We start from the raw sequence: 27,434 nt of genomic DNA, 5'->3' as shown, positions 1-27,434 counted from the left end.
CAAGAAGATTTAAACATTCGTAAATCAACACTGAATCATTGTAGAGACTTTGAGCTAGGCTAACAGACAGAAACAAAGAGTTCTGCTATGTTTGAGATTTCATCATTGTTTCGCAATTTTTTTGTAAAAATTTTTTTTTTTTAGTTCTGTGGACCAGTCGGAGATAAAGTTCTAATACAAGCTTTATTGTACCAAATATTAACGCTCGATAAATATATGCCGTGACCCTTGACCAGTCTCTTTCTGTGTGCCTATCGTTTTCCGGTGGACTGTAACATATAATCAATCTTTGTGCACAGAAAATCATATAGATTGAAAATTGTGTACATAACCACATATGCCATCGTAATATCGACTAGCGGCACTAACAGTAAAGACCTCCCCCATCCCCATTATATACTGTATATATTTGCTTAGTGTTTATTGAAATTCATAAATGTAATAGAAGAATTACATATAAAGTGGTCTCATTATATCCACACTCCATCAATCCATGATTTACACTACCGGGGTCATTTTTTTTTTGGTCAATTACGAGGCTTACTCGACCTTTGAATAGGCCCCTATAATTAAAAATGCTTTCCTTTTTTAGCGGCCCCCCGAAAGGGGAAAAGACGCTGTTTTGTTTTGTGTGGCCTGTCTGTCCGTCCGTCCGGCCCGTTTAGATCTCAGAAACTAGAAGAGAAAATGAAAATTGGACATCATGATATTTTAGATCTTTAAAAGTTATGATGCAACGGCTACTTTTTTCATTTCTGAAAGCGAAAAATCTAATTTCTTAAATCAATTATGCAAGCAGTTTTTTCATAAAAATACACCATTTTTACAACTATTCATTATTTATAGTAACAAACACTGGATGCTTTTTAGTTAGGGAGATATCCATTTACCATTTTTATAACACATTTATGCAAATGGTTTTAGTTTTTTTTTGTGTTTAATTTTATTTACACGACACTAAATACTACATTTACAAAAAAATGTTAACTTTTTTTTTAAAGAGAAAAAATCTATTTACTATGCAAATTAGTTGGACAATTTAAAACAATTAATACGTAGTTGTTCATATTATCGCGTGAACTGCAGCGCATTCGCATCTACATTAAACACAAAACTAAAGGAATGTTTTTTTTACGGAAATGTTTTTTTCTTGAGGCTTTGAATGAGAGACTGACCCTTTACAAAACAATTAGATCAATTAGATACTCATTATAAGACATTAGTTAGGCCAGATTCACAATCTAACATCACATTCACTTTCACCTATCCCTTGGTCATCTGGACCTTTGGGGCACCACACAGAATCTGTCAACCTTCTTTCTCCATTCTTCTCTGTCATTTGCTTTTGATAGAATTTCATTATGATATTAAAATTCTTTCTGAAAATATTGAAACCTGACTTTTTTCCTGCCTGGGTGGACCACTTCAGCGGCCGATTTTGAGTTTGTGTTTCCACACAAACTGTCTTTGTAACCTTGTTATTACTTGAATTGGAACGTTTCCGTTGTGTAACTTTTGGCCCGTGAATTATTGTATCTGGTACCCATTCACACATAATTTTGACCCGTGAATTATTGTATCTGGTACCCACTCACACATAATTTTGACTCGTGAATTCCTCTACAAGCAGCTATTTCGCATTTTGGGGAAAAAGAGAAAATACTAGATTGTTTATATGAAGTTTTAACAATGGAAAATAACTCTTCTCTATACATACATTTGACCCGCGAATACTAGTGTCTAATACGTTGAATTAAAAAGGCCCGATTTATAACGCCCCCTCAAATATATACTTTTGAGTATCACTTATCCTCCTCCACCAGCCAACTTTTCAATTCTTTATTCGATGATTGATAGGCTGTAGGATGCTTAGTGGTCAGAGACTTTTTTTTTTCGTTCGCATCGAAAGCTTACATAATAGATCAATAATAGTCTGTACGGAGTGCTCGTTTTTTTTTTTTTACTTACGATAAAGCGGCCCGCATTTTAACGCATTCCCCAACATAACATTTGTTCAGTGAATTCTAGTCTATGTTACGATGAATCGGTCCGCTTGACGACGCCTATGAATATTCCCTGACTTTAATAAATATATATATATATAGGCTACATATTTTTACCTTAACCCGCTACACACACACACACACACATAAAATAGTCATGCATGTCATTTTGTTTTGATATTTTTTGAGCACTCAAACACACGCACTCACTGTTGACGGTTGTTGACTTCTAGTTCCAACCTACTAGTAGACAACTAAACCCATGTAGACTTATTAAACTGGAAATAACTGGAATCAACTTCTTTTGTGAACAAAAACTAAATAGAACTTTGATTACACTAGAGACAAATTTAAATTGAAATGAAATAAATAATAATATAACAAGGTTACAAAGACAGTTTGTGTGGAAACACAAACTGAAACTCGGTCCCCGAAGTGGTCCACCCAGGCAGGTAAAAAAGCAGGTTTCAATATTATCAGAATGAAATTCTATCAAAGACAAATGACAGAAAATAATGGAGAAAAAATGGTTAACAGATCTCGTGTGGTGCCCAGGCGGTCCAGCAGACCAAAGGATAGGTGAAAGTGAATGTGAATTAGATGTGAACCTGGCCTTAATGATGTCTTTTCTTCTTTGGATAGGTGTTCTATGGTGTGGTGCGGCACTGCAGTTCACGCGATAGTATGAAAAACTACTTATTTATTAATTGTTGTTTTTAATTATGTCTGACTTATATGCATACTAAATAGATTTTTTCTCTTTAGAAAAATAGTAAACATTTTTAATGCCTACTTATAGTGCTTTATAAAACATTACTTAACAATACAAATATATAACAAATTTGTTTGACAAAAAATCTACAACCGGTTGCATAAATGTGTTAAAAATGTGGTAAATAGTCGTTTCCCCTAAAAATTGAATTTTCGCTTTCAGTAAAGAAAAAAGTAGTTGTTACACCAGAACTTTGAATGGACTAAAATATTATGATGTCGATTTTCACTATCTTTTCTAGTTTACGAGATCTAAACTGGACGGACGGACAGACAGGCCACACAAAACTAATAGCGTCTTTTCCCCTTTCGGAGGCCGCTAAAATGGTATTTTGAACAAAATGTAACATAAAAACGCGTCTTTTCACTCTGGCATTCTGCATCATTCACACTGCATAGTCATCGACTAATCTCTTACTACTCTCACCGTCACCATAGAAACACACACACACTCCATAACATGCAGTTATTCCATGTTTGGGGAGAAAAAATATTGTGTGCTATTAAACATTTGTACTTAAGCTTTATTTATACTTATAAACAAATACCAATAATAAAATACAAAAGTTTAATAGAAACTTTACGATATTTTGCAAATCGCCGCATTCAGACGGCTAGCTGTTAATTAGTAAACACCCATGAGGTAAAAGAACCTGTATACAAAGTTTCATGCACATCTGTTTGGCTGTCCCAACTATTTCTTGATGAATCAGTGAATCAGTCAGTGAATGAGTGGCATATCGCAATTAGATATACCGTATTCTAGCGAATCTAAGCCATACCATTTTTCTTTTTTGTTTTGAAGGGACCGAAATTCGTGTTTGGGACATCTCAACTCAAGAAAAAATTAAGAAACTGGAACAGACACAAAATAGAGTAGTGAGATTCATAACAAACAAATATTCACATTTTACTAGAGTAACACCTTTAGTAAAATCACTAAATTTAGAAAGCACTTGGGGTAGAAGATTCAAAAGTAAAGTAGCAATTATACATAAAACACTGAACCATAATCTTCAAATACAAAAACAAAATTTAATAAAATGCTCAGAAAGACAAAGGCACACTTCTTATTCCATATGCTAGGACAAATTTGTACAAATGCTTCTTCTTCCCTAGTGCTTTTAGAGCATGGAATGGGTTGCCTGAGCCAGCCAGGAAAACTAGTGACTTGGCAGAATTTAGGTCATTGGTTAATATGCATGACTAAATGCATGACGCGTAGGACGTAATTATCTTCTTTTTTGAAGTAACGTTTGTATATTATATAAGACAAGATAAGAGCATCTTAAATTTGAATAACTATCGAACACTTAAATTCGCATTCTTCAATCACCCCTAAAACTAATAAAAATAAGATGCGGTATGGATTTGGGCGCGACGTAATATCTTATCTGTCTATCTTATCTTATCTATGTATTAGTGAACAGAAGTGAAGTGTGAAGAAAAATAAGACACACGCCTGTATCAAAGCTCAGATATTTAAAAAAAAATATTCATGCATTGTAGTCTATTGGCACTTCCCCGTGTTTATTTTTCTGAAAGCTCAATTAAACAAAAGAAATCTAATGTTGCTTTTCGCAGCAATTAAAAAAAAAGTAAATCCTTATATTACATCATCACCCCTTTCTCTCCTCCACTCCTCTGGCATAGGCTACAAAATGAAATCCACCAGCGACTGATCGAGTAGCCTTAGATCTAAAACATAATTTAAATGATTGTAGCCTACACGTCGCCCACCAGTCGATCTAAAACGATTTCAATAGAATGAATTTCTAATCGCGACAATTACATGTGGCCTATCACTGCGTTGACAAATCAGCTATAGAAATTTTAAAGGCGATGTTTGTAAACCCTATCCTATATACAGTCTCCACAAGTAGGCGTGAATAGGTCCTTTTTATCGGACAGCAGGGGATTGATAGCCAAGTACAGATTCCTTCATACGAACTTGATTTTCCAGCATTTGTTTTACTTAGAAAAAACAACAAAATCGATCTTCTGTTGAAGAAGAAAAGAATGAGTTCTTAAACTTAAGGTAACGTAATTATAAATGTAAATTAAACTAAGTCCTACTATAAACGAAAGACAAAATCTGTTTCTTATATTGTGAGAATTAAGATATATAAGATTTAAAATTAACATAGTCCATATATTTAAACAAAGATTTAGACCGAGAGTATAAAATAAGTCTACTAAAAATATATTATGTGCAATTTTTTTTAAAATTTTTATTTATTAATAAGCTTTATAAAAATAGGCATATCGTAAATATTGGATTTTTTAAATAGCCTAGGCCTACATCTTTCTATTTCAATTTTGATGTCTACTACGCTTCAAGTCAGTAACTAGTGGTATTATTAATAAGAAATATATTTCACCACGCATTATTAACTCTCCCGTCAGCGCGTAATTCATGTAAACTAAAGATCTTGTGCTTAGTAAGCCAGAACGTAGAGCAGTAGGCCTAAAGCTGGTCGTCTAGGATATTTATAGACCGTGTGAATTCTTTGAGGGTGTGACCTGTCCGTCTGTAATATAGCGGTGTTAGTGCAGTAAAATATACCTATTCATTTATATCTATTAAAATCAGAATGTTGTTAAGGGCAATGTAAGCGATATAAACCCCATAAGACCTTACAAAAGGTATGCATTCAACATCTCTTTCTAATAACAATTAATAACACAATGCTTTTTATTTAAATCTCTGTTAGTTAAGATGTCTCTTATCGTGAGTTGTACAGAAAAATTTCAGTCATCACCGAAGACTTAAAAAAAAAAAAAAACAACTAATGTCGTTCTGAGCGAAAAAAAAAATGCAGCCGTCAACCATGATGCCAATTTAGCTATTTCATACAAAGTCTTTGTCTTTTTTTCCCCCACTGTTTTTTATTGGCACGTTAAACTTTTAATAAATAATTATGCAGGAATTGAATTAGAACAAAATGCAATTGAACCAATTAATGGTTTACTGTTTAAAAAATCGTCTGTCGTTGAGTCTTAATGATTATTTAATTAATTAATTGACATGAAATGGTATTCAACATTTTCATTTGTAAAATAGTTTGCGATTTTATGGTGTTTTTTTTAAAAATGATATTTCTAAATAAATTCAACAAATATTTATATATCTACATATAAGAGCTGTTTGAAACAAAACCTGCAAACTTGAGCAATGAGTAGAGTCTCGAATTATCATAAATATGTTGAGTCACTGTATTTAAATAGATCTACAACTAGATTATAGTTTATAGTATAGTTCTAGATAATCTATGAACTCGGACTCGAAGACTAGCCTTATTATAATCTATGAAATTAAAAAAAAAAAAGTTGACAGGACTGCCGTCCACCAATTAAGTAGGACACAAGGCAGTGACACCTAAATACTAAAAAAGGGGGTTGCTGAAAGTTTTCTAGGACGGCTGTTGTCATCTGAAAACACATATTACTTGACAAAAAAAGTAGAGAGAAAAAAAAGCGTGTAACACACATACACACTAGCCCTCAAAGGAAGGTTAAAAGTAGTCAACGTAAACATTAGAATTAGCTCGGCGAGTGGGTCGTTTTGGAGTTTTCGGATACTCAGATACTGAGAGTGAGAGAGTTTCTCAGTTGAGTTAGGCTGAAGTGTTTATTTATAAAAATGGCAATGGAGTAAATTCAACGTCAACTAATTGAAGTAATTCGACTTGTCACTTGGATTATTTGCTAGATAGTAGATTCTAGATCCAGATTAGAATCTACTTACTTTACAAATTACATAGTTAACATAGTGATAGATATATCTAGATCTAATTTAGTTAAATGTCTATATATAATAATAATTAATAATTAGATGTAGATCTATCTATTCTATCTAGAATCTAGATCTAGACTATATCTTGATACTATCTTACTATCTATATTTATCTATATTCTATCTAAGACTAATCTAGTAATTCTAGTTTATTATAATTTATACATCTATAGTCTAGTCTAAATCTAGATCAGTAGATGTATTTTGTAGTACTAGATATAGATCTATTTAATCTAGTTACTAGTTATAATCATTATTAATCATAATAAATTATTAATTAGTAAATAATCATTATACTAGATCTAGATAGAATCTGATAGATCTGTGACAATCTGTCTATAGACTAGATCAATAATTCTAAATCTAGGCGTCTATATATTCTAATTCTATATTAAAAGTTAAGTAGACTATATTCCTGTAGTATTACTATGTAGAATTGTAGAGTTAGACACTAAATCACTAAGTTAGATTAGGGTATTAGAATGTAGTGACAATGTAGCAATGTCTGCCAATGTAGTCTGATCAAGATCTAGATCTAGTCACAATCTAGTGACTAGATCTATCTAGGTTTAGTCTTTAGTCATTCTCAGAAATTCTAGTGACAATCTTTGAATCTAATCTACAAGAATCTAATCTAGAATCTAGGTTTGTGTTATATCTATCTATCTATTCTATCAATAGTATCAATAATGACAATTACAATATCAAGTATCATTGTCATTATCATCTAGACTTCTAGACGTATTCATGTCTAGATCTAGATGATCTATATAAAACTATATTAACAATATCTAGATTTATCGTAATCATATAGACAAGAGTCTAGATAGAATCTAGATCTATATAATAAATATACTATATATATAGTTAACTATACTTATAGATTAGATCTTCTAGATCCTAAGTCCTAAGACCATGCCTAAGTATAATCATGATAATGAGTGATAAATCATAATGATGATCAATTAAGTTAAATCATCTGTTAGTCTTAGATCTTGTTACACTACATAGAATACACTGATGAGTACAGTAATAAGCCTACTAATACTACTAATAGTACAATTGTTAGATCAAGGTCTAGAGTATATATATTCTAGATCTAAATGTAGATCTAGTTAGATTATTGATTTTGACAATTTTTTTTAAAACAAGAAATGATCAGTTTCTTTTTTTTTAATTATTTTTCATGATATTTTTTGCTGTCACACTCAACTCATAGTCATACATGGCCTAACCCACTGAATGTAGATCTGTTAAATTTTATAATTTTGTGCAAAATTAGATTGAAGATCTAGATATATCTAGATCTAGATATGAAAAATAAAAAAAAAAGTTGAAAGGACTGCCATTCACCAATTATGTAGGACACAAGGCAGTGACACCTAAATACTAAAAAAAAAAGGGTTGCTGAAAGTTTTCTAGGGTGGCTGTTGTCATCTAGCAAAAAAAAGTAGAGAAGAAGCTTGTAACACACAAACACACCTGCCCTCAAAGGAAGGTTAAAAGAACTATATAAACTATAATCTAGTTTAGATCTATTTAAATTCAGTGACTTAACAAAAATATATGATAATTTGACACCATATCTATTATAATTAATAGATCTTGAATAAACTATTCAACTAATATATAAACTGCTATCACTGCTATAAACTTAAATGGCTGCAAATCAACACCAACAGTATGACAATAAATAAACTCAGTTGAACCTCAAGGAACATTCTTAGGACCTCTACTGTTTCTAAATTACATAACATTAATGTAAATAGAAATAATAGTGACATATGGTCATACCTAATGTATTAGTTAAGGAACAAAAGTGTACTATTTGTGGATGATTGCATTTTTAAATATAATCTACTAATCTAGAACAGTAAAACAATATACTGAAACTTTACAAAGAGAATTTTTAAAAGTTACAAATCAATCGTTGTTGGTGTATCTATTAGTTCTGAGGCCTCTAGTTGTTTCAAAGTTCTACAGGCTTTATTTCTACTTAATGACAATGTCAATTGTGCTTTATTGAATGTAGGAGCGTCAAACTGATTTATATGTTTCAACCCTTTAGCCCATTCTTTTGAAACTTAAGAATGTACACAGTGAAACCTCTCTAGCTGATAATATTAGGACAGTTTTCTTCAGCCATGCTATCCTTCCAGCTTTGCTGATGACCAGTCTATGAACTGCTAAGGCCCTCTGAACTGTTGACTTCATTTTTTTAGCATAACTTTATGAGTGTATGAATACAACTAGCTACATAGCCCATTTTTTAAAGTGTTGCTATCATTTAGTACCAAAAGCTTACATTTGAGATCTGAAAATAGCCATTCTGTTCTTAAATGTCCTTAATTGCAAAATAATGTAAAGAAAACTACCGGACTGGAGTGTATCTAGTAAGAGGTTTGTGTCATGTGGTCCTTGTATCTTGAAGTGGCTCCCTCTTGAGTTCAACTTGTAATTGCATACTAAATTATATTTGTTTGCAGTCCAGAGTTAGTGTGTTAAGATAAGTTTTTCATTTTGTAGAAGTGCATTAAATAGTCAACTGCTTGAGAAATATGTATATCTATATATATATATATAATTTATTTATTAAATGGCAAGTTACATGTACACTAAATGAAGAATGTTTTAAAATGTAAGCTTCTTCATATATTGTTCATTTAATGTTTGACTTGTGCTAGCCTCATTACCAACCCTATACTAAAAATTAAAAAGATGAATCAATGTTTCCAGATTTAAAAACACACACACACACACAAAACCCACTCCCCCACCCCCAAATTAAAAAGCAGCTTATAAAACTTATTAACTGCCAAAGGTTGCTTTGGGCGTTTTATCTATAATGTAATTTACCAGGATCATCTAAAGTAAGCAAAAAGGTACAAATTCAGAGATTTCATTGTTTACACTGTAAAGCATGCCAAGAGCTTGGTGCAGCACATGCACATTAATAGCCTTTTAATTTCACTATTTGCATTGAACTATTTGTAGTCCCAGCTTGAATCAATCATCATTGGATTGCCTTTTTATTTAAATAATTACACACATTCTCTATTTCAGAAATGTACCACCTGATCAAGACCTGAAATACAACAAAGACATTGGCAGTTGCATTTACTGAACACTATCTTAATGTGGCTCCCCCTAAAAGTATTTCTTCAATGAGATAGTAACTTGTGAATGTGTACAACATTTCACTTCAACTGGCTATTCCTCAGCCAGTTCACCACCAAGGGCAGGCAGTTTTTTATATGTTGCTCTGTGGATTTAATGTAGTAACCTCTCATGTACTTTAAAGCTACCCATGTCTGTAGAAGTTCTTGTTTCTAAACCTGCCACTGCCTTAGCTCCTGCTGAAGCCATTATGAAAGAACAATTGCGTCCATCATCTCATGGGGGCAAACAGAACAACCACGTAAAAGTATCTTCTGGCTATCCTGGTCAGATTGTTCACTACCCTATGGAAGCAAATAGGAATACATCGGATGTAAATGGCCTAGGTACTGACATTCAACAACACTTTGACAATACACACATTATTTATGATAATTCTACTGACACTACCTATCTACGAGGCCGTCTTTTAGGAAAGGTAAACAAATGTATATTATTTTTTTGGTTTATTTTGTAAAACATGACATAGAAAAATGTGGCTTCTTTATGAATATCTAAGTCTTAACTAGTCATCGACTCTGTAATGAAGCATTAACAGAATCAGTTGATAGACATGGAATAAAAGTATACAAGATAATGATGGAGAACCTCCACAGGGGTTTACTAAAAATCTGCTTTAGATTAATCTAGACAAGACCAAAGTCAAATGATTGAGATTAAGGTCAAGTAGTGCCCAAGTCAACATTAGACAAACATAGATTGAACAGAATACAAAATTAATTTATCTAGACAGTCACAGTGTAATTACCAAGGATACAGATGCTTACCTTGATGTGGCATATCTAATAGGAAAGGCAGAAGATGTTGTCTTTTAACAACTATGGCCTGTTTGAGCTAATCATTTGGTTTACTTCGATATGAAAGCTATCTTTTCTATACAATTGCTTCATGGAATACATCCCTATGGATAGAAAAGAGACTAAATGTGAATCAACAGCGTGTATGAGATAAATAACTTTTAAAAAGTGATCATATCACAAAAATAAATAACTTTTAAAAAGTGATCATATCACCAACTAAGAAATCCATCAATGAATGGGCTATTGCCCCCTTAATAAAGTCATACCAAACATTGCATGAGATTTGGTTCTTCTTCTTCTAGCCAGCTTTTTGCTGCTTAGCTGTCAGCTCTTTTGCAGACTGTGCCAAGGAAAAATAGTGTGCTGTTTTCTTCAGTTGTTCAGCACTGCCGTACAGGTTGTTGGTTATGTTGGGCATGAGATTTGGTTAACATGTCCCCAAGACAAAGTGAAGATGTTCCCAGAAGATACCAATAACATAGAAGTAAAAATGAGTAAGAAAAGAAACAGGGCTGTCCGTATGTAACTTGGTGCTGTAGAATATTTAAAAACAATGGACACAAAATGGGATGAGACTGAGAATGTCATTGGTGACAGATCTCTGGGGAAATAGCAAGACTTAAAAGTCTTACATTGAGAGAACATATGTATAGTTCCTCCTTCGTGATCGAAGATGAGCACATTTCTCATATCCTATGAACTTGAAGATGACTGTAAAGTCCAAACCTCACCTTAAAAAGCCAGCTGCATGCGTGGCATGGGTAAGTTTTGTCATTTGCAGTTAGGCCTGCTTCTTCTCTCAGCTTTTTGTTGGTTCGGCGCTCTTTCACGTTGGCCACTCTTCTTGCTTTATATCTCATGACTCCAACACTCACAGCTTCAAGCCATGAGGAGCGATCGAGCCTTAAGGGTGTCTTTATAGCACTTGTATTGACCTCCGGGGAGCGCTTTCCTGCACACAGCTCCCCATTTACAGAAGTCGTTTGGGTAGGCAATAGTCTGACATGTGGACTTCATGTGCTACCCATCGAAATTGAAGCCTTTTTACTCTGTCATCGATACTGTTCATGTTGGACAACTGTAGGATTTCAATAATCTTGTATGTGCACCATATGAATTTTCCTTAGACAGTGTAGGTGGAAGGAGTTTAACTTTTTGATGTGGCAGGAATATATAGTCCTAAACTCTGATGCTTTTAAGAGTGAAGGGAGCACTACAGTACTGTAGACTTTCAGTTTTGCGGATATGCTAAGTCCTCTTCGTTGCCACACTTGTCCTTGAAATCCGCCAAAAGCAGCACTGGCACATGCAACACAGAAGTGTACCTAGAGAATATATATATATAGATCTAAATAATATTTATGTATTATAATCTTAGAGTTTTTTTTATCATGGTGCATAAAAAAACAACAAATTATGCACATTGTATGTACATATTTATATATATTTTTTAAAACAAGATTAATAAGCAGTTTGTATTATTTAATAGTTGTAGGCTGCAGTTACTACAAACAGTGATCACTTTATCTCTCTGTGTACATGTATATAAAAAAAAAATCCTGCAATGTTCATGCTTGCCATATTCAGGCAGGTGATAAGTGGGGGTTCCTTATGATATGCATTATGTTAATGAATCCTTTATTGAATGTGATGGCAGGAAATACTGTTTTTAATGTACATTTTTTATGAAGGAAGATAGATTGTGGCTATTGATAGTTTCTGATATACACATATGAAATTTTGGTGATATTTTGTTAACACAAGGTACACTTGGTTCTAAATATAATATATAATATATATTTATTTTGAATTTAGGGTTGCTAAAAATAAACTAATTTGTCTACATTTTTAGGGTGGCTTTGCAAGATGTTATGAAATTTTAAATCTAAATACAAACAAGATCTATGCAGGAAAGATTATTAGTAAAACCAGAATTTCTAAACCACATCAGAAACAAAAGGTAAGCATTAGTTAATGGCATTCTTCAATTGTATTGAATTTAAACATTACAAAAAGATTCACTTTAAAGTGCTAGCTTTTGTGTCTTGCTTTTTGTAAGTCTCATAATTTTTTTGACAATGAAATTTTTTGAATTCCCTGATTTAATTTTATAATAAATGTGTTTCTCCAGATACTCAGAGAAGTCCAGCTACAGAAGAACCTAAAGCACAGACATGTTGTGGAGTTTATTAATTATTTTGAAGACGACAGCAATGTTTACATTATCTTGGAAAACTGTAGTCGAAAAGTAAGATCTGAATGTTTTTGTGTTGAACTATTAATAAGATTTGCTATAAACTGAGCTGAAATGTGCAATTTGAATAGATTTTTGTTTTAACCTTAAGTCTCCACATTCTTGAAACATAATTTTTCCTACAAGATATCTATCATTGAGATTACATGAAGGAAATCTGTTTTGAAATATTTTGACATCATAAGTAGTTTACTTATCTCCTTTGGAAGGCAAGGGCCAAAAAGGCATTATCTTTTTCATCTGTTTTGATCCTCTGCTGTCCTGATGGAACAGCAGGTTAGGCCAACAAATCTATGATATTGTTCTGCCTTATACTAAGCCTTGTAATTCCTTATAGTTTCTTTGGTTCATGTCTTATATCATACACTGGGCTCCGAATCCTAGATAAGGTAACAATTAAACTAGCCATTAAAATTTCTTCCATTTAGTTTTGTTGTTTGTTTATAAAAAAAATAAATTATTCTATTCAAGTTCAATCAACCAGATAGAGACGTTGACCATTTTGGTGCTAATAACTAGCTTGTCTCATTATTTGCACATCTTATATTACAAGCCCAGATAAGCTATACATAATATAAAGTATTAATATGTCTGATGGCTTTTGTTGTGCATCACACACATACAGGGAACTAGAACTACTGTCCCTTACAAACTTTATTTCTTGAAAAATAATTTGACATTATTCTAACCACTACTCGGCATGCCAAAAAGATTTTTAAAAATTCATTATTTTATAATGACTTAAGTTCACTCTTCCTTTGCAGGCTTTATACAGTGTGATCTTATGTATTTTACTGCTAAAAAAAATTCTTTTTTTTCTTATTAATTTTAGAGACACTTTGAAAGAAAAGTTAATTTTCTGTAAATTTTTTTCCTACCTAGTCTTTGGTGCATGTACTGAAACACAGGAAATATCTTACTGAACCTGAAGTTCGCTACTACCTTCGTCAACTAGTGGCTGGTGTGGAATACATTCACAGTAACCAAATAATTCATCGTGACTTGAAGCTTGGCAATATGTTGCTCAATAATGAAATGGACCTGAAACTGGCTGACTTTGGTCTAGCAACTAAAGTTGATTTTGCAGGAGAAAAGAAAATGTTAGTTTCACCTTTTTTTTTTTTTTTAAAACATTTTCAAACTTGATAGTTTTGGTTATTAATATTTTTTAATAAAAGTAAAAGTATTGTATGCCTTAACAAATAACTAGTGCTTATTGAATTAAGTCTTAACAGGGAATATATATGTTGATACATTTGCATTTGAAAATCTAGATACTCTTTGTTTCATGTTCTGATTTTAAAGGGTTAAAATTTATAAATGAAATTATTTTTTTGACACATTTTAAGGAAAATAAACAAATGTGCAGACATCTAAATTCCTCTATGTTCACAAAATATGTTGCACATTCCTTAAAACTCTAAAAATTGTAGGAAAGTTGAAAAAAAGCAGCAAAATGCACATTAAAAAGTAGGCAGCTATAATTAACTATTATTTAGTTAAGCTAATTAGTTTTTTAACTACAGACTTGTTACCATATGTCTAGTCAGGAAGAAATGCATTGTTGTTTTGCTGAAAAGATCAAAAATGAATTTATAGTTTCAAATATCATTGATAATTTGTATTTGTTGGATTTAAATTTAAACATAACATAGATCAATATACAAATACAAGAACTGCCAATCTTTATAGTGTTGATAGATGAGAACTTTGCAAATGTTATACCAATCTACTCCATTGTTTGTTTCCTTATGGCATGCTGAATTGTGACTGCAAGGGTCTAACATCTTTTCAATAGATAGATTCAACAGTTTGTGTGGTTCCAAATGAAAAGCATAGAATTCACATTAGTAAATAATGTTCATTTGGGGCATGGTGGCTGAGTGAGAAAGCAATTGGTTTCTGAAGGGCCCCAGGTTTGAATCTTGGTGAAGGCTGGGATTTTGAACATCTGGATTTTGAGGACACTCCTCAGTCCACCAAGATCTAATGGTTACATGACACTAGTTGGGGTAAGTAAAGGCGGTTTGTTGTTGTGTTGGCAACATGACACCCTTGTTAACCATCTGGCAAAGAAACAGATGGCCTTTACATCATCCGCCCTAGATCTGAAAGGGATACTTTACTTTACTTTACTTTTTTTTACTACACTATGTTCATTAACACATATAAGGAAAGAACAAAGGAGGTTATATCAAGGGGCACAACTTTTGTGTTGAAACTTGTACATTCATAATACCTAACCCATGAAAAATAGTTGTATTTTAAATCATAAAAAATGTATTACTTACAAGTGTAAAAAATATCTTTAAGTTTAATAAAGCTTAAATGTTTTCTCAGGACTGTTTGTGGAACACCTAACTATATAGCTCCAGAAGTTCTTCAGAAGAAAGGACACAGTTTTGAAGCAGACATCTGGGCTGTAGGCTGTATAATGTAAGTAGAAAGTCAAGACTAAATTGATAATAGAATTTTTTAGTTTATATTTTCTCAAGTAATTATCTTATTTTTTGTAATAAGATATCAACTATTTCATTAAATCTCCAGTATAGTCATTTAACTTTTTGTGTAAATGGCAGACCTGCCTACCGTTACGCAAAATGCGTATTCGTTACGCAAAATCTCAAAAAAATGACAGCCAGTACGCAAATACGAATTTAACCCGTCGCGTTACGCATTTCGTATGCTTTTTTTTTCTTCTCTCTAGACTAGCTTACAAGCGGTCACGGAGGTCATGCTAAGCCCACCTGTGGGGAGAGGGGCGAAACAGAAAAGGTGGGGTGAACACAATGTGCCCAGATCTATACGTTGATTGGTACTTAATAGCAATTAGATTTAGTCAAGAAATGAAGAATGCGAGAGTGAAGGAGTGGCGGGTTGGTACCGTCAGTTAGCTGATACACCAACGTGACTTTTTTTTTTTTTTTTTGTAAGTTCATTAGTAGAAATTAATTATGTTGGTGCATTCCTGATTCCCGTATTCATTTGTATAAAAAAAAAATCGAAGATTTATCGATTCAAAACACATTGAGTGACATTGTAGATATCTAGTCTAGATCTAGATCTGGATTCTAGATCTAGAATCTAGATAACTTGTTATACAGGAATAGATCTAGCTAGAGTCTAGCTAGTCATTACGTTATGTCGTGATTTTCTACATTACTCTACAATCTAGTTATAGTATGATTGAGAATTTAGATTGACTAGATCTATATCGATAACATCTACTACCATCTAGTCTAGATCTAGACTAGATTCTTAGTATAGAATAGATCAAGGATGAAGGTAGGCCTACGAAAGTTTGGAGTAGACCTACGTTTGTAGCGGATCCACGGCATCGGTAACACTTTTGAGCCCAGATATAGAGTAGATTATATTCATTTTATAGACATAGATCCAGATCTAGTCTAGATATCTCTATTGATCTAGATTTAGATTGTAGATCTAATCATGACATCTAATATTATATATATATATATATATGACAAAATAGTGGATCACGTAAGTGTTACGCATTCTGGTGCCAAAATACGCATTTTGACCGTAAGTGTTACGCATTCGGACTTTTTTTTTGGTAGGCAGGTCTGAAATGGGATTATTATATTTTTTTCTAAAATTAACCAATAAAAAACACTATTATATGGCATCATCTTCAAATCTGAAGATAAAAAAAAAAAAACAATATATCATGGCCATATAGACTCAGATGTGACATTCATATTTTTGTAAATCAGACATTGATTAAACCATGAAGAGTAAGCCTTAAGGCTTGCAACAAATACTTTTCCAAAACCTAGATTAAATTACATTAAAATTTTCAAGTTTAGCAGCACTTTAACACTTTCTAATGAAGTTTAATAAAGTCAAGAAAGATGAACTGAGCATATTTCAACCATACAAATAAATTCTTTATTACATACTTGTAAAGCATTATAAAATGTGGAGTACTTTGAAACATTCTAAACTTTTCCATCTTGACTTTGCTACAGGTATGCTTTACTTGTTGGTCGTCCTCCATTTGAAACAACTACATTAAAGGAAACCTACCTTAGGATCACAGAGAATAACTACTCTTTCCCCTCATCCTTGACCACAGCAGCAAAAAATCTCATACGTAAATGTCTGCACCCAGAACCAACTAGCCGACCCTTGTTACAGGTATTGTCAACATTAGTTCAGACTTGAATATGTTTTAGTTGTGTTTAGCCTCTTCTGTAGATAACTTGATATCATGGACTTGTCTTGCAGGAAATTCTAGCGGATGAATTTTTTGTCTGTGGGTATTTGCCTCATTCATTGTCTCCAACTTGTTGCACAGCAATGCCAAAGTTTCCTTCACGCTATGCCAGCAATAGGTAAACATTGTAGTAATGAAGACTACACTTTGACAGCAATTTTTTGTTTTTGTCAATAGAAGCATTTAAGAGTAAAACTAGATAGATATATCTATACAGCCAGCACCATGTGTAAGATAGATATAATTCTATTCTGACCAACATCCTCTCTTTAAATAATACTGTTTTAATATACAGACCAATGTCTTATGCTGCTGCCAGGGAACCAACTGTAGATCATTTAGGACAACTTGGGAACGCTATAAGCCAAATGCACTTAGATTCTCGCTCTGAAAATTTATTGGAAGAAAAAGAGCTTGAAGTAAGTAGTTTATATAGAGATACCTTTGATGTGTTTAGTTGCGTGGATTGTGAATTAGTAGACTCCTTATATTAATCTTATTTTGAATACTTATAAAAGTATTATTGGGGGGATAGGGTATCTGGTAGAGGATTGCTGTACTGCTTTTAAGCACTCAGCAAATACAACTCAGCTAGAGACATACCTTACATTAAAATTCCTAATGTACATCATATTGTAACTTAAGCCCCATCTGTTAAGTAACCAAGTGGTTTTATGTCGTTAAGCCAAGCATTCCACTTTTTTTTTAAATCTAAAACTTTGATCTCACAAAGAGACAGCCTAACTGGAGATTTTGTTCTAGTTCATTTCTTCTCTTTCTGTTTGTACGTAGGACATAGAAAAGAAATCCCCACAGCACTCACGCACACACATTGAAAACTCTGTGCAGACACGTGACACTCACAAAAATGGAAATAACAGCAATGAAAGACACATAGATGAAAGGTCGAGGTCACCATCACAACGAGGTTAGTGTTTCTCTTTACTAATTCTCTATTTATAAATGTAAATCTATATATCTGTAGCATTAAATTTTTTTTTTTTTTCAGATCTAACCAAACCTGGCTGTGCAGCAGTTTTACTAAATGCATTGACTCTGTGTCTAGAACAAATGCCAAAAGGTCAGATTATTATAATAGTAACAGCATACATCCATAAATACTAGAACAATATGGCATGATCATAATGAAAAAATCCTATAGGATTTATGTGATGATTGATATTATTACTAGATGTGATATTTTCAGCTAAATCCAGTTACACAAACAGTTATAATTTACACATAATTTGAACTTGAAACCCCTTGGTTTAGAAACCAAGTGCATTACCACTTGGCAATTACTCCACCCCCTTTAAAAAGGAGAAGGTTAGATTAAAGCATTATGTGGTGTAGTGAGCGAAAGTGCTGTATATTGGTACCATACAGCCTACATCATGTGATATGTTGGTACCTTACAGCCTACATCATGTGATATGTTGGTACCATACAGCCTACATCATGTGATATGTTGGTACTATACAGCCTACATCATGTGATATGTTGGTACCATACAGCCTACATCATGTGATATGTTGGTACCATACAGCCTACATCATGTGATATGTTGGTACCATACAGCCTACATCATGTGATGTGTTGGTACCATACAGCCTACATCATGTGATATGTTGGTACCATACAGCCTACATCATGTGATATATTGGTACCATACAGCCTACATCATGTGATATGTTGGTACCATACAGCCTACATCATGTGATATGTTGGTACCATACAGCCAACATCATGTGATATGTTGGTACCATACAGCCTACATCATGTGATATGTTGGTACCTTACAGCCTACATCATGTGATATGTTGGTACCATACAGCCTACATCATGTGATATGTTGGTACCATACAGCCAACATCATGTGATATGTTGGTACCATACAGCCTACATCATGTGATATGTTGGTACCTTACAGCCTACATCATGTGATATGTTGGTACCATACAGCCTACATCATGTGATATGTTGGTACCATACAGCCTACATCATGCCTTACATTTACTACCGTGCTACATGCTATTATTTTAATACAAAATATTTAAGTGCTATCTTTGTAGATCTCTAAACACTTGATCTGATAAAGTGTATTATATTAATGTAAATTTGTATTGGCTGAATTGTGCTAAAAATAAAATGAAAGCATGATTTGAATAGTCTAGATCTATTAATAATCTGGATTTCTTCCCTGTTCTTTTTTTTTTTTATGTTGTTTTTCAAGTTGCATGTAATCTTGATTCTAGTTTTGATCATACGATCTAGAAAGCTGGATTGATTAAACATTTTTTTCTAGTATTTCTACTTTTCTAAATCTTGATGATTAGTCTAAATAATCTAAATCTTGATATTCTAGAATAGCTACATTTCGTACTCTGACAGACTATGACTATATTTACTCCAGATCTAGAATTTTTTTGTCAATGATCTTTAAGCAAGATTTAAAAGTCTTTGATCCATATTGTTTTCAACTACTGTACTGTATTAAATTGGTATTTTGTATATAGTGATCTAGATATACAAGTTATTACTAAATGTGACAACAGTACAATTGTGACCTTTAGATCTATTGGCATAAAATAACTAAAAATAGAACAGAAAAAGCAATTGTCTTCTGTGACATGGATCTAAATATTATGCTTAAGATCTTTTTATTTTTTTTTTATTTTAATGTTAATATTTAGTTTTAGACTGCAAAATAGTTGATCACACAAGCATTATACATTAAGGTCTCCAAATAAACATTAATAAGACACTTTTAGGTAGGCAAGTATACTAGTATAACTCAAAATTTGAATCATTAGTACTTTAATAAACCAACATCACTTAACAATAGCAGCAACTATGTTGTGTGCTCTTCACTCTGACATTATCCTTTATTGACATATTGTCATTCAAGCATGGGACTGTGCTGCACCATCTCAAAGAAATGTACATAGAGGGATACAATCTATGGGCAAAAATCACACAAATTGCTTTCACGGTTCATCAAATATTTATTCAAAATGACTAGGTTGTTATGGGTTTGTACTTTTACTGGCTCTTGATTTATGCCAACTTTTCTCTGCTGTCTACAATGTTGGGAAAAAAAAGGCAGTCCATTGTTTGTTATTATTCTCCCATGTCTACCTTTTCTTTCTTTTTACAATTGTTTGCTATTAGTGAGAGAAACTTTGTTTCTTACAACTCCAAGACAAAAACAGGATAGCTTCTAAATTAGGAGAGAAGTTCTCATCATGTGCAGCTTGACATTGAGTGAAGTTAAGTGGTCACTAGATGCAACCAAAATAATTATTTGAAATATTGATTTGCTCATGTAAATCTGTTTTTTTGTTGCAGACTTTAAAAATAGCCCTGCTCCAATGAATGCAGAGATTACTTGGGTGACAAAATGGGTAGACTACTCCAACAAATATGGCTTTGGTTTTCAGTTGTCTAGTGATGCACTTGGAGTTTTGTTTAATGATACCTCCAGAATCATCATGGCTCCAGATGGCAGGTTGGCTATAGCCCCTCGTCCATAATTACTTTTTAGTTATTGTATGCATTTTGAACTTAAGATTTTTTTTAAATTATATAAAATAATTTAAATTAAAAAAAAAAAGTAATTGTGGAAAATAAAAATTGTTTATATATCAAATGATGTAATCATTATACAATCACCATCTTATTAGAATTGATTCCAAAATATATTTTTAAAAAATCCTCTTAGCTCATAGCTTTTACAAAAGTTGCCTCTCTGTTTTATCCAAATATTTCTACATTTTCCCTTGACAGAGCTATACAGTACTATGATGTCACTAGCAAACTTTCGGCTTTCACTTCAGACTGTGTACCTGATGATCTGGAGAGGAAAACCACTTTACTCCAGTATTTTGCTCGATATATGGATGAACATCTTATAAATGTAATTGTATTCAATGATCATTTAGGGCTTTACCTTATAGAAGTATATGCTTTAGATCTGTTTTATATAATAGCCTATTCAATACTAGTTATTATATTTATTAACTCTTAACTATTCTCTAGTATTTTTTAATTGTACACATTTTTTCATATTTAGTACTTCAATTTTTGTTTTTATTCTGTACTTCAATTTTATTATGGTCTAGTTTTGTAATGATTTTTGATATACAATAATTTTAGCAAGTAATGATTTTTTTTTAAGTTTCCATTGACTGAGTATTTTATGTTCCACAGGGCGGTGATCTGGAATATTCCAGTTCTAGTGACTCTGTCTCATGGTCTGGCTCTATGTTTCTTAAGAAATGGTTTCGCACAGCTAAAGCTATAGTAATGTACTTGAGTGATGGCACTCTACAGGTCAGTTGTACATTGAAGTCATGGAGGTGTAAAAAGTTAAGGAATTCCAGATTGAACTTAGAAACTTAATAGACTGAATTGAGTTCCTTCTTTTCTCTTTCAGGTGAATTTCTTTGATGACCACACCAAACTTATCCTCAGCTCCAACAGAGGGGACTATCTAGTGACCTACATTGATCAGGAGCGTGTGGCACGCACATACAACCTGGCACATATAAGGCAGGAAGGATCTGTCCTGGACATTTACGAGAGAATGACTTTTGCCAAATCTATGTTAAAAAACTTGGTTGATATTGAAGGTGCTGACATTTGAATACTTTTGGAAATCATTTTCGACCCAGTCGCTCCTTCTAACTAAAATCAACACTTTTATGACTTCTCAAAACAATTTGAACCATTACTTTTCACCTGCATTGCATGTTGTCTATATTGAAACAGGATCATTTTATGCTTTGTAACATGGGAAAGATTTTTGATGCTTTGTTTTTTATGTCAGGTTGACTTGTCTATTGGCTTTGTTCAAATGAGTGTGTTGACTTTGAAGCTACAATATTATCTACTCCACTAGTTTAGACAAAGTGCTATTTTAGACTTACTCATTGCTGTATTGCTGCTATCAAAGATTGGTGTTTGTTTTAAAGTTGTTTTTCTGGATTCAAGTAATAACTAGACATTATTGTGAATGTGAAGTGACCAATGACATGCATTGTTGTTTTATTAGGATGAGACACACCTTGCTGAAGTTGTTGTTTATGCACAAGTTGTACCATTCCTAGAAGTCAAGGACCAAGTTTTCTGTTATATAGTCATATTTTTAAGGAGAATTTTTTATATCATTTATCTTCTTTTTACAAATAATCTTTAAAAAATCATTGCTTTTGTCTAATGCTATTAAGTACAAAAAAAACAACAGAATTTTTATTCAGTTTTGGACAAAATTCTGAAAACATTGTTAGACATAATGTATAATGCTATGATGTTTATGTAACTTTATATTTCAAGTTGTTCTTGTATGCAATTGAAGTGCCTTAGACTACATTAGTGTCGTTTTGTATTACATTATTTAGTGGCATTGTTTTGTTGGTTTTATGCTGCAGCTAGGCAATCAGATCAACTTCTTTCAAATCTCTTTATTGTTTTGAGACTATCTACATGTTGAAATGATTAACTGTATATATCTATATATCTTAGAGAGGACCTAACAACAAGATGCTATTTTTAGTATGGCTTGGGTTAACAGTCTTTGACACATATAAACCCTTTGTTTCATCTAGAAGTTACTTCCCACAACCAATGATATTCCTCTCTACAACCTCTCTTACCCTGCCCACATTTAAAGTTGTGTTATTTTGTTTCTATCCCTGACAATCAATTCTATGCAGATACCTTTAGATGCTGATGCTTTAGGTGATTTATCTCATGTCTCTCTGACATGTCCAAGCTTATAGCTACCTATCTTCTATCTACTACTGTACTAAATGCTCTAAGACAGTCAACAGAAGTTAATATCAGTTAAAATGTTGTTCCTTCTTAGTATCCATTGAAAAATGCCAAATATCTTACCAGCTGTTTTGTACAGGCCATTCAATGCCTTTGAAGTAAACTTTCACTGTACAGATGATCCAGAGCACACAAGAAGTTTTGGTGATTTCATGCTTTGTCCATATTTAACATGACCTTATGATCTCAAGTTGTTCATATAGAATATTGTTTGATTACATCCTGGAGGTCTCTCTAGCTTTTGAAGTTATTGATGAAACTTTTTCTTGAAGCAGTAGATAGTCAATGACTTTTTAATAGACATTTTTCTCTATTTATAGAGAAGTTGCATGTTTAATAAACAATATTAATACAATAATGAATATAAAAAAAAATAACTTGAAAATGTATGCAAGATCTGAAAACTGAAAACAAAAATGTGCCTGTTTGATAACTTCATACTAAATAAAATGAAGCAGTTCTATTTCAAATACCTTGTTAGGATTTATAACACTTCACAATTGACATGTTTTTATTATGGTGTTAAATCACAAGAAGAATTGGGTTGGCATTCATTATAAATTGTTGTTTTTAATAGCAGCTTGTTCATGCTTGTTTGTAGAACAATTCGTGACATTAATTCTGCACTTTGAAACACTATCATTGCACATGTCTTAAAACCAACCTGATTAGCATTTCCTGTCTCTACAATTCTTTATAGAATAATTTGCATTTAGTTGGACTATTTAATACCTGTATAAGTGTTTTCTATGGCTATGTTACAATAGTAACATAATATATCAACTATCATTATTTTAACACTATACATGTGTCAAAATGTATTCTTTATTATTTCATTTAAAATCATTGAATGAAAAAAAAAAGTAATCTTTTCTAATGCTATACTTCAGTTTAACAATAAAGCAACAAATGTTCATAAATATAATTCTTCTCTATACATTTGTATTATTGTACATTTGTACTTGAACCTCGATACTGGAGTAACCATTCATTGAACTAGTTTAAGCACTCCTGTAGCACGTTTACACAGTTCTTTGGATCATGTTTGGTTTAACTTATAGAGGCAGGAATCTCGTTAGGTTGAATGGATCAATACATTTTTTAATTTAGGCTTTCAAAACCTTTCATTTCAATAGAATTTTAACCAAAATGTTTGTATATGCACATAACCCTTTTTTTTTACTAGAGAAATTTTGAGATAGTTTTTTTGAGTCTTACACACCTAATGACATGCAAAGGGAAATGGAGAGACCTATCCAATATGACATCATTATGTAAATATGCTAAATGAACAATTATTGTTGAGAAGCAATTTGTAGTCTGGCCAGAAGCTCTGACCTTCTAGTCTTCACCTGAGCCTCATTACACTGAGTGCAATACATGGCTCAAACAGTTCACACAGCCAACCAGGCACTGACATTCTACAGACTTTCTAGTGAGGAGCACATATTCCAGCTATGTACATAGTAGATTGAGAAAAAGTTGCTTTAAACATTTTTTTTGTTTGCTTGGGATTTTTTAATTCTTTTTTTTAAACCCTTTTCTGGCTTATTGTTTGTTCTACAGCTTGGTTTCAGGTTGTATTCACACTTGATTCTTTTGTGGTAGAGATTTCCTTACCTCTGGTTCTGCAGAAAATTGAGGGAATTACTTGATTTTGTCCAACTCGTTGATCAATCAAAGCTCTCTCTAGTTTGTTTTTTTCTTCTGCTATCAGTTACTGTACAGCCAAACAAAAAAGTGAAATTTTGTTATCTATGTGTGTGTGTTTTTGTGTCTTGCATAACATACTGACATATATATGCAAGTAATTTGTTGGTCTATAATCACCCAATACTTTGTCCTTTTACAAGAATGTAATGTTTGTTGTCTTTAGCATAAGATATAAAAGATGCAATGCAGCGTATACATGTTTATACCAGAAAACTTGTGTATTGGGATAGACTGAACTTCTCTGCTATTATTTCCTTTTATGTTTCAACTAGAAATTTGTGGAGGTCAAAATATAGTATTGTTCTTCTAGAATGTACTCATTGTATGGCAGTTAGGCCTGTGGCTAAGAGATGCTTTGTCATGATACACATGCCATTTTCTTTTTTATCAATGATTGACATGTCTAAAATGTTTCAAATATCTGAACAGGTGCCATTTATTTTGTGAACATTTAATCCCTCTGGCTGTTATCTTCTATGTCATGATAGGACTTCTTCACATATTACTAGTTTGTGTGTCTGTATTGAATAGATAGCTGTCATCCATTACATCAATAGGGTTTGGTATTAATTGTTTTACATCTGATCAATTATGTGTAGTAATAAATAGGACAAATAGAACAAATTTTTTTTTTCATTGAATAAAACTGAAACCCAAAGTTGGATCTACTCTGAATAAATCTGTGACTTGATATTGATGAATGCTGTAAACTCTAAAAAGATTTTATGTTGCATTTTATGGAATATATCTAGGATTTTTTTCCCATCCAGATCCTTGAAGTATTCTACAGCATGTTAGGCTGTATTACAAACATGTTAGAAAAATACAATGCTCACAGTTGACTACATAATTGTAAGCAGCTGACACAAAACTTTACTGCTGTTGGTAAAGTCCATTTGAAATACTTTGGCCTTTTCCAACCTTGTTCTATGCTATTGTTAGAAGTTGTGTGACAGAAGTGCCTGAACCCCAAAGAAATAATTCACATCATGCCAATACAATAATGTTGATTATGCAACTTTGCAAATGTAAATAACTTTTTTCTCATGGTTTGAAATCAATATAACAAATTGTTTGTTCACATTTTGTCTAAGCAGCAATTTATTTGGTTTTAAAATAAAACAAAAACATTTAAAATGGAAGTTTTTTATTAATTGTTCAAGTATAGTATGGTACATAAAAATGGTTTTGTAAAGAGCCTTGACTATAAAAAAAAAAAAAAAAGACTTTTCTGTATGGGAGCTCTTGTTGACTTGACATTAATGCACTAAAAGTCATTCCTAGACATTGTAATTCTCTGTCTGTTTTTTTTTTTCCTACAAAATTATATTGGTCACTTATCATTCCTCTGTTTCTGTACCCGACCATATACATCCTTTTTTGTCCTTTCAGAAAGAATATTGAATTTCAACTACTGCTGATTTGCATTGATAAATATATATGCACCTTTGTTTCATGTCTACTATATATCATAATATAGAATGCTTAGGTTGAAGATAAATACTTTAACTATTTTGTGAAATACATACAAATAAAGAAGTTAAAACAATCTTCAATGAGTTATTATATATATATATCTATTTACCTTTGACCTTAAGTATTTTGTTTAAAATGAAAAAATGCAACTAGTGTCAAACAGTAGGCCTACCATCTCTTACTGATCACTACATCAACTGGAATTTGATAACTATATTCTAAAAAAGAAATTCTGATTATATTTTTGAACATATATCTGTTAATGAATGGATTTTTATGAAGGTCCTGGCTTTCATCCTGGTATATTGTCTTTAAATTTCAACAAGTTGTTAATTAGAGACTTTAGTTTGTTGAGAGGACCTCTTTGGAAATACTTCTCTTATGTACTTCTATATCGACTTGATAATTAAAACAAAATTGACTAGATAAATGCCTTGTGACAGAACTCATCTTCTCATGATTCCATCTTTAATGTGGCTGACATCATTGCTTATGCACAACATTCCCTGATCTCTTGAAGAGATGTATGTACATCATTACTGGCTATAAATCTCTCAATAGAATGCCAAAGACCAAAGAAAGCAAATGGCTTTATTGAGTTACTAAAAATTTACTTAAAACAAAATGATTATATTAATAGTGCATGGCTCAACTAGTCTTAGTTTATTTGAACAAGTACAGATGAGATGCTAGAGATTGGTATTAAATTAGCAGCAAGATACACACAATAGCATGACACTCAGTAACATGAAAAGTAAGGCTAGAGATTGGTATTAAATTAGCAGCAAGATACACACAATAGCATGACACTCAGGGACATGAAAAGTAAGGCTAGATTGGTATTAAATTAGCAGCAAGATACACACAATAGCATGACACTCAGTAACATGAAAAGTAAGGCTAGAGATTGGTATTAAATTAGCAGCAAGATACACACAATAGCATGACACTCAGGGACATGAAAAGTAAGGCTAGAGATGGTCATCAAATTAGCAGCAAGATACACACAATAGCATGACACTTAGGGACATGAAAAGTAATGAAAAGAACTTGAGTGAAGGGAAGAACCAGGTACATCTGGCAAGGTTTCAAACCCATGAATTTTTGTACAGCAAGTAATTAAGAGGATAAACCATGTGTCATAAATGTACTAGCTCTAATTTGACCATGTACAAACAAGTGGTCTTTAGAGACTTTTCTTGTGGAGTGCTAATAAGACCACCTCATTAAACTGACACAAGCTTATGTGTTCACCCAGGGCTTACGCCTATTCAAGGGGACTAATTCAATTTATACCACTACATCTTTTAAGTACGATTTCTTTCCCTTGTTCAAGATAACAAACAAAATAATTAATTACCAATAGTTAATTAAC

The 27,434-nt window shown here is 32.5% G+C and overlaps 1 protein-coding gene across 4 annotated transcripts in view; it reads left to right on the top strand.

Annotated features, from left to right (window-relative positions):
• The window catches only part of LOC106068934 (serine/threonine-protein kinase PLK1-like), a 37,468-nt gene extending 11,334 nt beyond the window's left edge, over nucleotides 1-26,134 (top strand). The window contains exons 1-15 of one of the 4 annotated variants that reach the window (XM_013228440.2): nucleotides 6,121-6,369; nucleotides 9,634-10,165; nucleotides 12,400-12,507; nucleotides 12,679-12,795; nucleotides 13,684-13,901; nucleotides 15,142-15,237; nucleotides 16,791-16,959; nucleotides 17,050-17,156; nucleotides 17,334-17,457; nucleotides 17,831-17,966; nucleotides 18,048-18,119; nucleotides 20,387-20,546; nucleotides 20,825-20,954; nucleotides 21,248-21,370; nucleotides 21,474-26,134. In XM_013228440.2, the coding sequence (XP_013083894.1) occupies nucleotides 9,878-10,165; nucleotides 12,400-12,507; nucleotides 12,679-12,795; nucleotides 13,684-13,901; nucleotides 15,142-15,237; nucleotides 16,791-16,959; nucleotides 17,050-17,156; nucleotides 17,334-17,457; nucleotides 17,831-17,966; nucleotides 18,048-18,119; nucleotides 20,387-20,546; nucleotides 20,825-20,954; nucleotides 21,248-21,370; nucleotides 21,474-21,683 (2,058 nt within the window). In that variant the 5' untranslated portion in view covers nucleotides 6,121-6,369; nucleotides 9,634-9,877 and the 3' untranslated portion in view covers nucleotides 21,684-26,134. Of the gene's footprint in view, nucleotides 1-6,120; nucleotides 6,454-7,193; nucleotides 7,216-9,633; nucleotides 10,166-12,399; nucleotides 12,508-12,678; nucleotides 12,796-13,683; nucleotides 13,902-15,141; nucleotides 15,238-16,790; nucleotides 16,960-17,049; nucleotides 17,157-17,333; nucleotides 17,458-17,830; nucleotides 17,967-18,047; nucleotides 18,120-20,386; nucleotides 20,547-20,824; nucleotides 20,955-21,247; nucleotides 21,371-21,473 lie in introns of those variants that run through there. The other 3 variants (XM_013228438.2, XM_013228441.2, XM_013228439.2) reach the window with 3 other exon arrangements.
• The last annotated feature ends 1,300 nt before the right edge of the window (nucleotides 26,135-27,434 follow it).

This window comes from Biomphalaria glabrata, chromosome 5 (assembly GCF_947242115.1).
Source record: "Biomphalaria glabrata chromosome 5, xgBioGlab47.1, whole genome shotgun sequence".
In the NCBI taxonomy this organism is placed as follows: Eukaryota; Metazoa; Mollusca; class Gastropoda; family Planorbidae; genus Biomphalaria; species Biomphalaria glabrata.
The sequence above is the reverse complement of the archived record's forward strand: the minus strand, read 5'-3'. Positions and strand labels throughout refer to the sequence as shown.